This window comes from Mytilus galloprovincialis, chromosome 8 (genome assembly GCF_965363235.1).
Source record: "Mytilus galloprovincialis chromosome 8, xbMytGall1.hap1.1, whole genome shotgun sequence".
NCBI classification, from domain to species: Eukaryota; Metazoa; Mollusca; class Bivalvia; order Mytilida; family Mytilidae; genus Mytilus; species Mytilus galloprovincialis.
The window spans coordinates 49,889,955-49,906,166 of NC_134845.1; the positions used below are offsets into that span (position 1 = coordinate 49,889,955).

General features: G+C 31.1%; 1 protein-coding gene across 1 annotated transcript in view; it reads left to right on the forward strand.

Moving 5' to 3' along the window:
- Positions 1–13,574, forward strand: part of LOC143042135 (uncharacterized) — a 46,998-nt gene extending 33,424 nt beyond the window's left edge. Inside the window, exons 21-34 of the mRNA XM_076214390.1 lie at positions 527–617; positions 2,630–2,738; positions 3,508–3,566; positions 4,200–4,326; positions 4,575–4,684; positions 5,314–5,413; positions 5,926–6,076; positions 6,557–6,623; positions 7,919–7,982; positions 9,347–9,435; positions 10,043–10,172; positions 11,247–11,288; positions 11,501–11,626; positions 12,890–13,574. Coding sequence (XP_076070505.1) covers positions 527–617; positions 2,630–2,738; positions 3,508–3,566; positions 4,200–4,326; positions 4,575–4,684; positions 5,314–5,413; positions 5,926–6,076; positions 6,557–6,623; positions 7,919–7,982; positions 9,347–9,435; positions 10,043–10,172; positions 11,247–11,288; positions 11,501–11,626; positions 12,890–13,372 — 1,748 coding nt within the window. The 3' untranslated portion in view covers positions 13,373–13,574. The remainder of the gene's footprint in view (positions 1–526; positions 618–2,629; positions 2,739–3,507; positions 3,567–4,199; positions 4,327–4,574; positions 4,685–5,313; positions 5,414–5,925; positions 6,077–6,556; positions 6,624–7,918; positions 7,983–9,346; positions 9,436–10,042; positions 10,173–11,246; positions 11,289–11,500; positions 11,627–12,889) is intronic.
- The last annotated feature ends 2,638 nt before the right edge of the window (positions 13,575–16,212 follow it).

The following is a 16,212-nucleotide window of genomic DNA, read 5'->3' on the forward strand; positions in this document are numbered from 1 at the left end:
ATCAAACTAAAATCTGAGTTACAAGAACACCAACCAAGAACTGTTAAGATCACAGATGTTTCTAATCGGTAAGGAAATCCTACTCTGCTATTGACACCGTTCGTGAGATATAATTGTAAATATAATAATTTCAAGAGTAAAGAGTATTACCCTGCTACTAAATTGAATAGCAAATTCTTTTAAAATCAATGAATATTGTGTTGTCATTATCCTAAAGCGATTAAGTCACTTTTTTACTAAATCGTTGTTAAAGTGGGGCGAAAGATAATAAAGGCTCAGTCTAACTCATAAATTGAAAATAAATTGACAACGCCATGGTTTAAAAAAAGACAAACAGACAAATAAATAGTACAGAGGACACAACATAGAAAACTCAAGAGGAAGCAACGCGAACCACACCAAAAACTTAGGGTGATCTCGGGTGCTCCGGAAGGGAAAGCAGATCCTGCTCCACATGTGGCACCCGTCGTAATTGTAGTAACCTATCTTGATTTGATCTTATCAACATACGTTTTTCATTTTTAAGATCACTACATACAAGTATTTACAGCGAAGTATTCTTCAATTGCTGGGGTACTAGATGCAAAAGATTTGAAATCAGTTGATGATACTAAAGGGTAACATTTAATGTTTGTTAACTGAGCTAATATTGATTTGCATTTCATTTACTTTGAATCAATTGATATACATTATAAGATTTATATTACAATTGATTATTATAGTTTAAATACAAATGATAGTGATATGAATTAGCAATAACTGTAATTTAAGATAATCCAATGAAAACTATGACATATTTGAATCTTCTATAAACTTCAATATATAGCATGCATGTTCAAGTTATATAAAAATTACTTAAATGTTCAAAAAAGGGAAAATTGCATGGTAACTTTTTTATATTTCGGATAAAAAGACTATCTACTCTAAGTCGTGAGCAAAAGTAATGTTGCGATAGTTTTAGTTTATCGATACCTAAAAGAGGGACAAAAGATACCAGATGGACAGTCAAACTCATAGATCGAAAATAAACTGACAACGCAATGGCTAGACTAAAAAGACAAACAGACAAATAATAGTAAAGAAGACACAACATAGAAAACTAAAGACTAAGCAACACAAACCCCACTAGTAACTAGGGGGATCTCAGGTGCACCAAAAGGGTAAGCATGTACAAATCAAGGTTACACACATAATGTTGCGATAATTTTAGTTTATCGATACCTACATGTGATAAATCGACTCAGAAGACAAATCAAGGTAACACACATAAACTGTGAGGATAGCATTTAAAACTCCCCAGTGGGAAATACTGGGTTAAGGCAACATGGTAAACATTTGTTTGCTACGTTTGAGAATCCACTCTCATTAAAATTGTCACAACCGGGAATAGAACCCGATTGCTACTTTAAAGATTAATCAACTATTCTAGTATATAAGGATTTGACTAGTATATAGGATCCGACTAGTATGTAAAGATCTGACTAGTATTTAATGATCTGACTAGTACGTAGTATGTAAAGATCTGACTAGTATATAAGGATCTGACTAGTATGTAAAGATCTGACTAGTATATAAGGATCTGACTAGTATATAAGGATCTTACTAGTATATAATGATCTAACTAGTATACTGTCGAATCCGATTCATTTATTTTCGTGGATACCAATTTTCGTGGATTTTGGAAACTTGCATTTTCGTGGATATGATTTCGTGGGTTTGGCAAAGTCTGCTCTGCATACATTACTGTAGAAAAATTGTAATTTGTTGAACATTTAAATTCGTGCTTTTCCTGTACACACAAAATCTACGAAAATTGGTATCCAACAAATATTACTGAATCAACAGTATAAGGATCTAAGTAGTATACATTATATAAGGATCTAACTAGTATACATTATACAAGGATCTAACTAGTATACATTATATAAAGATATAACTAGTATACATTATATAAAGATCTAACTAGTATACATTCTACAAGGATCTAACTAGTATACATTATTTAAGGATCTAACTAGTATACATTATATAAGGATCTAACTAGTATACATTATATAAGGATCTAGCTAGTATGTTAAGATTTAAGATTGCGAAAAATGTTTTTTAGTTGAGACCGAGACATATCACGTTGGTCAATCAATTTGTAATTTTGTCCTCAAAGCTAGTGTATCAACGATTTTAGTCGTTTTCAATCATACCTCTGCTGAATTGGTTTTTAAAAAAGCATATCCCTACCAATGATTTATGTAAACCGGTGTACCGTTAGAGCAGAGCGTATGTTACTCCTGTGCATTTGGAACTTTGCATTCATTTTGTTTTTCATAGTTTTAGGGTGAATCGTCGATTAGTTTCAATATCGAGGAAAAGATCAAGATATGAGACAGCTGTTAATATAATACACATTTAATTTCTTCCATTTAATTTATGACAACCACCAAATCAATTAGCGCTATAAAACCAGTTTTTTTTTTATATTTGAGAATGCCTTTACCAAGTCAGGAATGTTGTCCATGCGTTTGATGTGTTTTATCATTTGATTTTGTCATTTAATTAGGGACTTCACATTTTGAATTTTTCTCGGAGTTCAGTATTTTGTTATCTTACTTTTTCTTATAACTTATCATTGCAGAAATAGTCCATATATCATTTCTGACATCATATCCAGTAGTGTTCTGAATGTTAACCCAGATATTTTCCAACATTTGGCAAAACCTGTCACTATTATGGTGGAAATAAAGGTGAATAATTTATTTTTGGATGTAACGCGTCTTCTGATTGTCTGACGTTGTTTTGTGTATCAGATCATACACATAATGTTGTCATGTGACCGTGACGTTTTTAACGTTTTTTCATGGTAAATATAAAAAAAACTGCTTGAACAAGAAATATAAATTTAATATCGAAAGGAATTTGATCAAAGAAAGAGAATCGAAAGATGCAAAAAAGACATTCAAACTCATATGTCGCGAATTATAACGCCATGGTAAAAAATGACAAATAACAGTTTGCAATAAGGTCTTTATTTGCGAAAATGAAGAGCAAACTTACAAGTTGAAATTGCAGACATCACCTCATGTGTTTAGAAAATATATATCAACAAATAATGTGTTTTTGACAAGTTAACACCACTAGATGCTTTGACAAAATGTGACGTAATTTTTCTCATCTGATTTTCCTTATTTAGTAACATGAAAGCTATTCGCAAGAAATACATGCGAATATATAGTTACGATATCATATTATATGTTGTCATTGAATTGCAGTTGTAATACTAGATAAATAAGTCATTGATGTTTTGAAATTCTTAAACTAAAAGCGGACTAGTTTGCTTCTATTTTTTGTGTAGAATAGTAACTTTTTATAATTGTATTATAAATTGCGTTGGGTATATATCTTGTGTATCAAATATCATAGGAATTATACATTTTCCTTCAAGCATCATCTGAATATATTTAGTGCTTTAACTTTTCTTATTTTGTTGTACATTTATATTTATTTACTCTTTAGAAAAATACAACGATAGTTGATTTAAAGGAAAAATGTGTATTTCTGAACATGTCTTCAAGGTAAGTCAAAGAAAGTACTTTCAAATATCTGCTGCTGTTAACATAACAGAGATATTTTTTAATCTCCGGCCGTTATTTAGGTGGTAGCAAACACTTTGACTAAAATAAATTTGGCTAGTTTAATTTTCATAAAGTTTTGACAAAATATTTACTTTGATCTGTTTACAAAAATAAGAAAATGTCTAAAAATTTGAACCGCACAATTTACAGGAATAATTTGGTTGGCTATATGGCAGTTTGACTAACACTAATGTTGATCGTTGAAAAGCTTGATTTCTCCTTGCTAATAGTATGTGATTAAAACGCTCAGCTGATTTTTAAAACTCCCCTTCATTTATTATACAAATACATTGTATTTGTTTCTATCTTATTTCACTTTCAATTTGTAAATGTTTTGAATTTAATTAATTCTTATTTTATGAGCAGTAAATGAAGTACATTGTATACATAAAAGTAATTATCACTGTCCTAACTGAGAAAATGGAAAAAAAAACCCGACTGCATATATTTTGTGATGTTGTGTTTCCGGTCAGATAATTCTGTGAATATTAATTGCATATGTGACGTTATAAAATGTGTGTAGATAATATTTAACATGTGTTTATTAAGTAAAATCCATATTTATATTAATAGTGGCGGTAATATTTGGACAAGTGACGGATGTAAACTGGACACAGCATTATCAAACGAAACTCATATTGCTTGTAAATGCACACATTTGACTAATTTTGCTGTCCTTATGGATGTTTTTGAAATACAGGTAAGAATTTGTTTTACCAAAACTAACAACGAAAACAATTAGATAATGATATTTGCAAAATAAAAAAAATGCATTGTTTTTTTAATTTAGGGGTTATAATAGCGATTATCATAATTAAGAATTTCATTATTACAAGCAGCATTTTTTATAGCTTTTTAAAAAAACACAGTGTGTGATATTTTTGCTTCTTTCATGTGCACCTCTAGCTTAACAAAACAATATTCAACATTTAGTTGTTTAATTTGTAGGATCAGATTGACTATACAGATTATACCATACTGACTTATATATCATACATTGGTGGTGTAATGTCTGTGTTAGCCTGTGTCATTACAGTTATAGTATTCCAGTTTTTCAGGTACGAATATATTTTTTAGCAAATGAAACTGCATGTTTATTGTATTTTTGATTTGTTAAAAATAAAAAAAATATGAATAGAAAATATATACCGGCAGTTAAACTTATATTGCTCAACCATTTTTAATTTGTCGTAACGAATATATTTACATGTACTTTGAATTGGTCATGTCACAGAACATTGCCATTTATGATGTCTGTTAACGTTACTATAGTCATTGTTGCTAGTGAGGGAGGTCGTCACGTAGGTTATATCCCTGATCGGGCCAAACAAATGACTTAAAATTTGATTTTTGCTGCTTTTCTAATAACCCTGTGGCATCTAGGAGTTAGTTAAAAGACTGATTGATTTGGAGTCAGATTAATACTCTAGGCAGGGTGTTATTTGTGCATGTGGATTGTCACATTTTTCACTCCAACTAAGGATCTTAGGTAGCAAATTGAATCTTTTTCCCTTCAAATTTTAATGTTCTCGTCCTGAAATCAAATAATATTTTAATACCACTGTACATTGAGCAGATGATGATCATAATTAATTATATTTTAATATATTGTCTGTATTTCACTTTACCTTATATTATATGTTTCACTTGTTTATTATCTTTGATAAACAACAACGTACAATTTTAGTTTGCACAAAGAGAGAGTACGAGTACACAAACAGCTTGCAATTTCAATCATCCTGGTGCAAGTTTTCTTCCTGGTTGGAATCGATCGAACGGAAAACAAGGTTAGTATGATATCATTTTACAGTGACACCTGACTCAAACGAATCCTGCTTTAACCATGTTAACCGAAAACCTGTATAAATCAAAGATGTTTTAAGCCCCGTCATTACAAATTGTATGCGTTGTGAACCTGATAAAACCGAACACCGACCAAAACCAAACAAAATTTTAAGTTGTGAACAGATTCGGTTCAAACAAGTTTCACTGTACATATTTTTTGCATTTGGCGTGAATGGATGATAGACATATATATTATTATTCAAAACATATTCCATTTTTTTTAACAAACAATTTCAAAGACTCCTAATAGTTTATAATTAGTTATATAATGTGATATAATAAAGATTCTAAATATATACAATATAAACAAATACCAATACAAGTAGGTAGAGATGTTTTACTGATAATGTTATGGAATTTTGCATCATAAAGGTGCTATATTACACATTGCTTTGATTATGCAATATCGAAAGATTTTGCATGTTCAACATATCAAATAGTTTTCTTTTTTCAGTATGTCTGTACAGCCATGGCTGCATTGTTGCATTATTCCTTAAATTCAATGTTTTGTTGGATGCTGATAGAAGGATTTCATTTGTATGTGATGCTTGTGAAAGTCTTCCGCAGGAGAGCTAACTTCAAAAAATATATGTTGTTTGGTTGGGGTGCGTACAATTCTCAATAATATCAATATCCTAAAATAAACTATTTTTGAAGATGTTGGATTGAAATATTCATTATTTTGAGAAGGATGTTATTTGAGTTAAATTTTAAGATGCTTTCGTTACAAATATTTATATATCTGCATATTTACAATATTTGAATTTGCTCAACATATCTTAGAAAACATGTTAGGTAAGGTACATGTGGAACAGTAGACCACATTTACAGTGCATAAAACCAACAGTATACATTCATAAGACTTTAATTAATATATGATACATGATATGGTATAAATGATTTGAAACTAAAAACAAAATCTTAAAATTCGATACGCCTGAGTTTTTTTTACGAGATTTAACTTCCCCAAATACCCGGACTTATAAAAGCAAAGAATCAAAAATACCTGTATTTGAATACATCAGGTGCTTGGTCTACGATATCAATAAATATTTTTTTTTAGCAATACACATTTATAATTACAGGGCTCCCCCTTCTTGTGGTAGGAATATCTGTTGGCACATTACACGACCAATATGGAGGAACAAATAGGTAAATGTAAATTACAATGCATGTTTAGAATACGAAAAACAATGTTGTAAGAATACACTTAGAATGCAAGTCTGGTTCTTAGCTTGACTTACACCTAGGAAATGACAATGATGGTCGGTTGAATATAAAACTTTAAAACTAAAAAGATAATGTCAGCTTTCAAATTGTAAATTTTCTATTTCTATACGGCAACATTCCAACAGGGCATGCATGTGGCGAATATATCTTTCAGTTGATACGATTTTTTCTGACTTGTATTTTCTATCATGATTTCCTTGATAGAGGGTTGCGAACTAGAAAATAGAAAAGTCAGTTTATTAATAGACAAATGATCTGCAAACAAATAAGTGAATGTCAGTGTCTCGTTCAGCAAAACGTATGGTAATGACAAGGAATTCATTCGAACTGTTGAAGTAATCTCAAGAGAATATTGCTGTGCTGTGCATGTTAGAAGGCTTAATGCTTATAGTCAATTGTGAGTCTGACGATCCCCGTGTGATATAAAATAAGTTAAATTCTATAATTTTACAGACAATATGATTTTTTAGATTTTAACTATACTGAGTGGACATTTGAATAAGTTATTGCTGGTGTACAGAATAAAATTTTAAACTTTGCACTTGTGGATGTAAATACACTATTCAACTGGTGGAGGATTATTACAATATATTTGATTTATTTCCAAGTGCTCCAATATTGGAGCGATTTACGAAAAAAGAAGAAAGCTATCAAACTAAGAGGTCTTTTAAGTAGTGAGATTAAATCCTCTTTCTTTAATTTTTACGGACGACCTTACAAATTGGTTGACCGGAATGGAATATCCGACGACAGATATGTTTCAAATGTCGTAACTTTAGTGCCGCCCCTTTTCTTCATATGTGACCTACTTAATCACCGGGATTGTACTAACATCAGCAACATGACGAGCTTCGTATGTCTTTCACTGTTTGTGTTAGGTTTGTGTCCTAAGTTCTCTATACTATGTTGTCTGCATTTTTGTATGTATGTCACTTGTTTAGCAATGGCGCTTTCAGTAGATGTTCTACTTTTGTATATATGTCATTTGTTTAGCCATGGCGCTTTCAGTAGATGTTCTACTTATGAGTTGGCATGTCCCTTAAATATCATTTGCCAATATTTTATCATCACCATATGTGTTAATGCATTATTGTCTTATCGTTAGAAAAATATTTCGCGAAGTAAACATAAAATTTCTGGAAGCATTTACCCCTAGTTTTCTATAAAAGTTACTGTAATCATGATAAATACAAAACAACTTTTTTTTTTAATTTCAGATGTTGGATATCCCATAACGTACTATTATGGACATTTGTACCTGTAGTAGGAATAGTAATATTGGTAAATATCTTAACAGATCGTTTTAGTAGAAATAAATACAAAGAACGATGTTGAATAAGAAATAATTGTTAATTTCTTAAATATAGTCAACAGTTGTATATTGCTGTTCAAAAGTCATAAATCGATTGAGATAAAACCGAGTGAAACACGTCAACTTTAAGAGAAATACAACGAAACAACAGAAACACTGAAAAGCAACAACATTTTTTGTGTAGTTTGTCGAACAGCAAGTTGAAAGGGATTACAAACCTTCCAACTTTAGCTTAAAGTTCTTTTAATCAAGACCAACACAACAGATCGATAACAAAGAGAACGACACACCTTTAATTTGACATATTCATGATATTCGTTGGCTTAATTTTTGTGTGATTGCCACTTTATTATCTACTCCTCATTCTGAAATTACCACTTTACAGATAATAGCGGAAATGTTACAAATATCCCTTCAGTATTGTCCCCTTTGTTTGAATACGACCGACCGAAAAATAATTTTTACCAGATTTAATACATGAATGAGCAACACGACGGATGCCACATGTACAGCAGGATCTGCCTATCCTTCCAGAGCATTAAAGATCATCCCTAGTTTGTGATGTGGTTGATACTGCTTAATCTTATGTTTACTATGTTGTGTTTTGTTAACTTGTGTATGTTTGTTAGTCCCTTTCTTTATGATCGTTCTCAGGATATTGATCATCCCTAGTTTGTGATGTGGTTGATACTGCTTAATCTTATGTTTACTATGTTGTGTTATGTTAACTTGTGTATGTTTGTAAGTCCCTTTCTTTATGACTTATCACTTCCAGATTTTGATTGGGATCGTGTTGCTTAGTGTTTATTGTTCTATGTTGTGTTTTGTTCTATCGTTTGTTTGGTTTTTTTTTAGCCATGGTGTTGTCAGGATATTTTCGACTTTTGAGTTTGAATGTTCCTTTGGTATCGTGTTTCTCGTTTTTCGTCTTTTTTATTTAGATTAGACCGTTGGGTTTCCCGTTTGAATGGTTTTACACTAGTAATTGTGGGGCCTTTTATAGCTTGTTGTTCGGTGTGAGCCAAGGCTGCGTGGTGAAGCCGTACCTTGACCTATAACGGTTTACTTTTATAAATTGATATTTGGATGGAGAGTTGTCTCATTTGCACTCATACCACATCTTCCTATATCTATATAACGATACATGTTTATACAATATAATAGTACCAGTGAATGCATTTACTAATAGCTACTCATATGTTGTTGATTTTATATATGAAAATCCTACAGAAAGGCTGGATTAAGAAAAAGAAAAGAAATTGTATAACAGAAAATAGCGTGTTCTATTACACCATATTAAGTATTTTTTTTTTAATATACATATTTTTTGTAGGTGAATTCTATCATCTTGATAATAGTTCTCCGTATTATGATGAAATCAATGTTGAGCAGAGCTAACTCCGAGGAGAGATCAGCTGTTAAGTAAGTAATGGAGTAAAGAAAGCACATTTAATAGCCTCCATTGTCTGTACTACTTCGTACTGTAACAGCAGAAATTACATGCAGTATGTCTTCGATGAAATTAAAAAAGGAGAATATACACAAGAGAGTGTTACTAGTTCTAAATAACGAATACTTCATTCATATGCCGACTTCTGGATTGTCACTCACATGAAGCATTCAAACCCAAAATAATCTATATCAGGATACAGAGTATGAGTGTTTGCGTCATACAAACTATATATGCATATACATTAAATGCAGTGTACATAATCGTAGATTTTATTTATTTGTAAAACAAAGTTGATAATTACAAACTTTGTCATTCAGATAATCAGTATAGTAAATGTAAAGCTTTTTCAAGATAAACCTTCATTAGGAACGCAGAAACCCGAAATATGAAAGCCAAGGTTCTATACACATACTTGAAAACATGAGATTCTGTACAACAACATTGGAAAAGAAGCGAAAGAGAAAAAAAAATTAAACATGAAAACGTTTCCACTGACGTTAGGAAACTCCACTGTATAAAACGTTTTTCGTCTGTCTTGCTTGTTTTAATTCTTTCTCATTGACTTTACAATTTTAGGGCAGGACTAAAGGCAGCTGCCATACTTTTACCATTGCTCGGAGTCACCTGGACGTTGGGATTTTTTAGTGTGAATGATAGAGAGACAGTGGTTTTTACCTATCTTTTCACAACGTTCAATTCTTTGCAGGTACGATTTCAACATTTTCTTCTTTTTACAACTGTTACAGTATTAAAGCCATCATGTTTTTCAATTATTTTCGAAATTGTGCAAATACATGTTACAATTCAAATTTAAATTCAGTAGATTTCAGAATCCACCTAGTGGAAATTGCAATTCCAATATCTACTAGTAGAAATTAGGTTATCCAGATTTGACTAGGAATATCTTAGAATGTACTTCACATGTAACGTGACAGTACCCAAATTGCGCCTTATTTGACAGTTTTTTCATCTACGTTTTTTTATGATAACGACAAAATTCTCCATTCTGTGTTTATTTTGTAGCCGTATCCTTCTTTACTATATAGGTACGCCAATTTGATTTTAGTCCTTATTAAGAAGTAGAAAAAAGAGTTTATATGGACCTCCGAGCTATCTATCCTTGGTTCCGTAATGAGGAGTACCCAAACTGCATCCATGCTCAAATTCACATCATTAAAAATCATATATTAGTAACAGATGTTTTTTTTTTTTGTTTTTTTTTTTAAATATTTAGAACAATTTGACATTACTTTATGCTCACTTTTCATTTTTTTAAATGGATGCTTGTAATATATTTTTTTGTTCATATTTAAAAGATGATTTTTGGTGAAGGTCGCATGGCGGCGTTTTCGAACATTTTTCTTTTCCGGTTACTGCTGATATAAACTGTGAACGTTTAGTGGATATTTGAATATATTCACCTATTTCGTAAGACGTGTATAGTGTAAGATAATCAAAATTCAAATTGTTTAGTCTCGAAAAAAACTTTTAAGAATTACTCAGCTGTTTTTGTTGAATAGGTGCAAGTCCTTTAATTTTAACTAATTTACGCAAAGTTTGATTCCTTAGACTCTATTCATGTTGCAAGTTATATTTTATTATTTCGGTGTTATTCCCTCATCTAAAATTTCAATAAATTCAATTTGAAATCTGTTTCCATCTGCTATATAATATCTAGAATTTATCATATATAGTCGTCATGTCTCGACGGAACGACACAATTTTGATAAAAACCAACAACTATGCTACCAATCAATAATATATTAATTTGTTATTTCAGGGTGTATTCTTTTTCATTTTCCACTGTTTGTTAAACACAGATGTAAGTATCAGTTGTTTCTTATTCATTTGTTTGCTATTTTATCAAGCACGCTTTTTAATAACAAATGTTCCATGTTGATCTCGTCATTTCTTGGTAGGCACAAAACCTGTAACTTTAAAAAAAAATCAATCCGACAATGTCAACAAAATATGTAATGTTTATATACAAAACACACTGTTAGAACTCATTTGATATGTAATTGTTTTCCATAGGTGAAAAGTGCATTTGAGCGAAGATCCCAAAGACGAAGCATGACCAAAATATTAAACGAGTCACTTAGCCAGGAAAGTAAAAGGAAATCCTCAACACTTAAAACTATTGTAACGAGTAAATCATCGGTAGGTTGGTTAAACAGTATAACTTAACATGTAAAATATAGAAAGCTAAAAATAAGGGACTGGATGGGTTCTTAATTTCATTGCTTTTTTTTCGATAAATTTTTCTCTGTTCTTATCTAAAATTGTCTGTTCTTTTGTTTGTCCTATGTTTAAGTTAATGCAATGAAAGAACAACCATGAATACCTAAATCTTCAAATAGCAAACCATTTATATATTTGCGCGTCTTGATGGGGTCTAAAAAATACAGAATAAGGGGTTAATCGTGCAGAATAGATTATTAAATGGGAAATATGTATAGAATAGTAAAAAGGAGGTGATGAAATAAACAATATAGATAATAATGGGACAAAATAATTAAAAAATAGAGAAAAATATTTAAAGAAATGAATTAGTGAAGGACTCTTATCCGTACCCTTATGTTATTACCAAAGAAAAATCACTCATGATTTTCTGGACGCTAGCTGGGCGTCGTTTTTATGAAATATCTCCAATATCCACCATAATTTATCTCGATCAGTGGCCTTACAAAAAGTGTTAAAACAAAAAGTTCACTTTGACGTGAATTTCGCTGGCTGTACGTCGAATGAACATGCGCGACAGGGTATAATACACGGATCGATTACGGTCTCTGGATTTGGATATTAAATTTTCTTAAAAATTTCTGTGGAAAGAGCTTAAGGAAGTACAAAACACTGCATTTAAATGTCATACTAAGTATTACAAATATTTCCGACCTTGTATGGTTTCAGAGGTGTTGCGGCTCAATGAAATCGGTCACTTTCTTAAGTACTTTAGAGGTTACGCGACTTTATAGACATACAAATGTTCTATTGATATGGGATCTTTACTACAGTGAACTACATTTTTAATTCAATAGCCTTGAATAATAATGTATTCTGATTCCAAAATAATTAGTGTAAACCAACAAAGTTTTTCCTAATAAAATGTTTTGACGCGATTTGAAGCTGTTATAAAAATCATCACAAGAGTAAGTCGACAGTAAACTATTAAACTTTGAATCTTCATTTTATTTTTTATTTAAATTAGAAAATCGAGATAGTGAAATATGCTAAATTATAATAAAAGGGGAAAAGAATCTACGAATATTGTGTTGTTTTTTAGTCACCTGGAGAAACACTCCGTATTTGGTGAATAATAAAAAATGAAAATTACAAAAAAAAACAAGGAATGATAATTGTTTTTGAACATTATATGAAGGTTATCCACTTATTTATTGTATAGAAATTATGTTTATTTTACAGATTAATAGTATTTTGACCGAAGAATCATACTTAGACAGAAAGAAATACCAAAAGATGAACAACAATGAAAACGAACGTATCCACAGAGATAATAATATTACAACGCTGTTTGATAAGAACTATCATTTCTGTTTACAAAGATCAATCAGTGATGGCGTACCACGGTGGCAAAATGTCAACAAAGATTTCACATTTTATACAGGCAAGGAGAATATAAATATGTTAAACGGTACAATATCCAAAGAAAACAACTCCGATAATGGACATCAACATGCGTTGAAGCAGGATAAACAATTTTCAACTGACTTTCGTATAGAGGATTTATACAGCAAACCACTTCGAAAACGAACGGTGTCAGAAGAAAATAAGGAGAACAGCCGTGTAAGATTTGACGATGGTGACGAGAGTAATAACCAGAATAAGGAAAAGACAGACAATTTAAAAGATGCGTTAGTCAATGAATTAAAAGAAAGATTACAGTAGAAAAGAACAGACAATTTGATAGACGTGTTAGTCAATGAGTTGAAAGAAGGAAAGACTGCAGCAGAAAATAACAGTCAACTTAAAAGATGCGTTAGTCAATGAATTTAAAGAAAAACTACAGTTAAAAAGATTATTAACATAGCTAAATATTGTACATGTAACAACAATTTCATTTCATATAATATATTATATTTTATACAAATTTCCTGGTTAATTGATTTATTATGTTGATCAATGCACGTACAATCTTTCAAAACGTTATTTAGCTCCGCCTATATCGTCATTATGAGTAAGGAAGTTTTTAAGCGGTTTGAATTTAATTGCAAAGCTAGAAATTTTAATGATTTTGATATATAATTAACATTTTCATAAATCGACTTACATTTCATTATATCCACGCCTAAATCTTTATCACGGGACAACATTTCTACGTGACTGCTCCTCCCATATTTCCAATCATTTTCTTATAAATGAAGTATGCTGTAAGGTTCTTTGAAATGTAAAGCCGTTTTCCCCATCGTATGGAGGTGCATTCTAATGTGTTCAGTATAGGATGAAAAGATACTATTCCCAATGAGACAATTATCCACCAGATTTAGAGGTACAAGAAAGTTCATGGACGTAAGCATTTATAGGCAACCGTTCGACATTCAACAATGAGAAAAGCCCTACACGTATATCGTATTGTCGGCTATAAAAGGGTCCGACAAGAAAGATGTCAACCAAATAAAAATTATTTATGAAAAACAGATATTACAGACATGAACAAACTGCAACCACTGTAAGTTATAAATTCTGAATTTGAACAAGCACACAAAGAATATTGAAGGGTTAAACATGTGTATTAGCGCTCAACGCTTCACTAATCTGGAACAGTAGTGTACAATGTAATAGCAAAATTTTAGAAAAAACTGTAAATATCAGTTGCAATTGGCTGAATTCAAAAAGATCGAAACGAGCAAAAACAAGCAATAACATAGAACAATAGACATAAAGCACAGAATTTAGAGTACTCGCAGTTACTGAAAAGTGGTTCAAAACCAAGTCCAACTAACAAATACATCATGTTCTCTCAGACTATCTATTAGAAAAATGCAAGATCCTAGTACGTTGTTTTAGTATATATATTTATGGCAACCAACATGAAAATGAACATTCAGAAATTATCTTTGACAACTCCGTATGCGTATGGACTACATCGTTAAGGACTTGATATTACTGAAGTCCGTTTTCCAAAATTAACATTGAAATAAATTGTTCACATTGTGATAAACAGGGTTTTTGATAGGTCAGTGATACGACAATCATCGAACAAAATAATCAGCAGACAACTAGATACCAGAAAATAATTTCAAGAAGTCAAATGTCTATACAAATATGTCAAGTTTTACATGTATAAAGTTAAAAGGGTTTCGGAGCACAAAATCCGAAACTATATATATTTATTAAGATAATATATTATTTTTTACTTTTATTGTGCATAGGGTTAAGCAAAGTTTACATGAATCAAATATGGTGAATTTATACTGCTACATACGAAAGTCGAGAAGGATCATTCCTAATTCAGAATTCAAAACTCGCAAATCAAGAAAGATAATCCTGTTTTATTGCAGTTGCAATCCAAACACAATAAATATTATCTTAATCTGATCAACTGATCTGATAAAATATACCGTAGATTAATAATATAATAGTGCACAGACAAACATTTTAACACTTTTCAAAGGATATGTGCCGACATTATGTCAGACAAGTGAAACATTTCTTGTTATCACTTTTACTCCGGGAGAGAAATATGTCGAGTGTCACTTCAATCCTTATTCGATTTTTTTCTTCTTCTTTTCATGACTTGAGAATCTTTCATAATATAAGAATAAGAAGATGTGGTATGATTGCCAATGAGACAACTCTCCACAAGAGACTAAAATGACTCAGAAATTAACAACTATAGGTCAACGTACGGCCTTCGTCAATGAGTAAAACCCATATCACATAGTCAGCTATAAAAGACCCCAAAATGACAAAATTTTAAAGTAAAACAATTCAGACGAAAAAACAAATTTGATATACAGCAAAAAACGACAACCACCAAATTACAGGCTCCTGACTTGGGACAGGCACTTACAGAATGTGCACCATCCTCATTTATACAACACAAAAAATATGTCGTCCACTTTTCGGTGTAGTGAATTAGAATTATTGTCAGGTATAAAATAAGAGAATAGGCAGGCGAAGAATGGAGATCGTAGCGTTGTTTTTTTTTTATCCACACAGGGAACACATTGAGAGTGATCAGTTTTATGCTGTAAGAAAAAGACAAATTTTCCTTCATTGTAGAGGATGCTTACATAGTTTTGACATACTATATGTGAATGTAATATAAAATTTCAACTGTTTTTTTAAATGATTATTTATTAATTTATTTCTGTTATTTCTTTAACCCGAAACCGCCTTTGAAACTGGTGAAAATGTTTTGCAATGTTCCTGGATATCAATTCTTCCCAGGGTTTTCTGATTTTTTCATTGCTGTCATTGGGAAATCTAGTGTCAAAATATTACCTTCTGAGTAAACACTGAAAACTTGATCTTTCAATGTTGGTTCTGTTTTAACAAAGACACTGTAAGTTAAAAATTCACAAGAAAACTTTCTGGTAGTAACAATAAAAAAGATTTGCACTTAAAAATAACATTTCTAAATAAAGTTATCATTTCCCTCCTAAAATAGCAATTAAACGACAAGTACAACAGGCTACAGAAACTTTTTGTATAATAAAGATAAAAAGATGAAGCTTTGTGTCAAATTAGGTGAAAATACTCCTATGCGAATATATTCCTGGAGT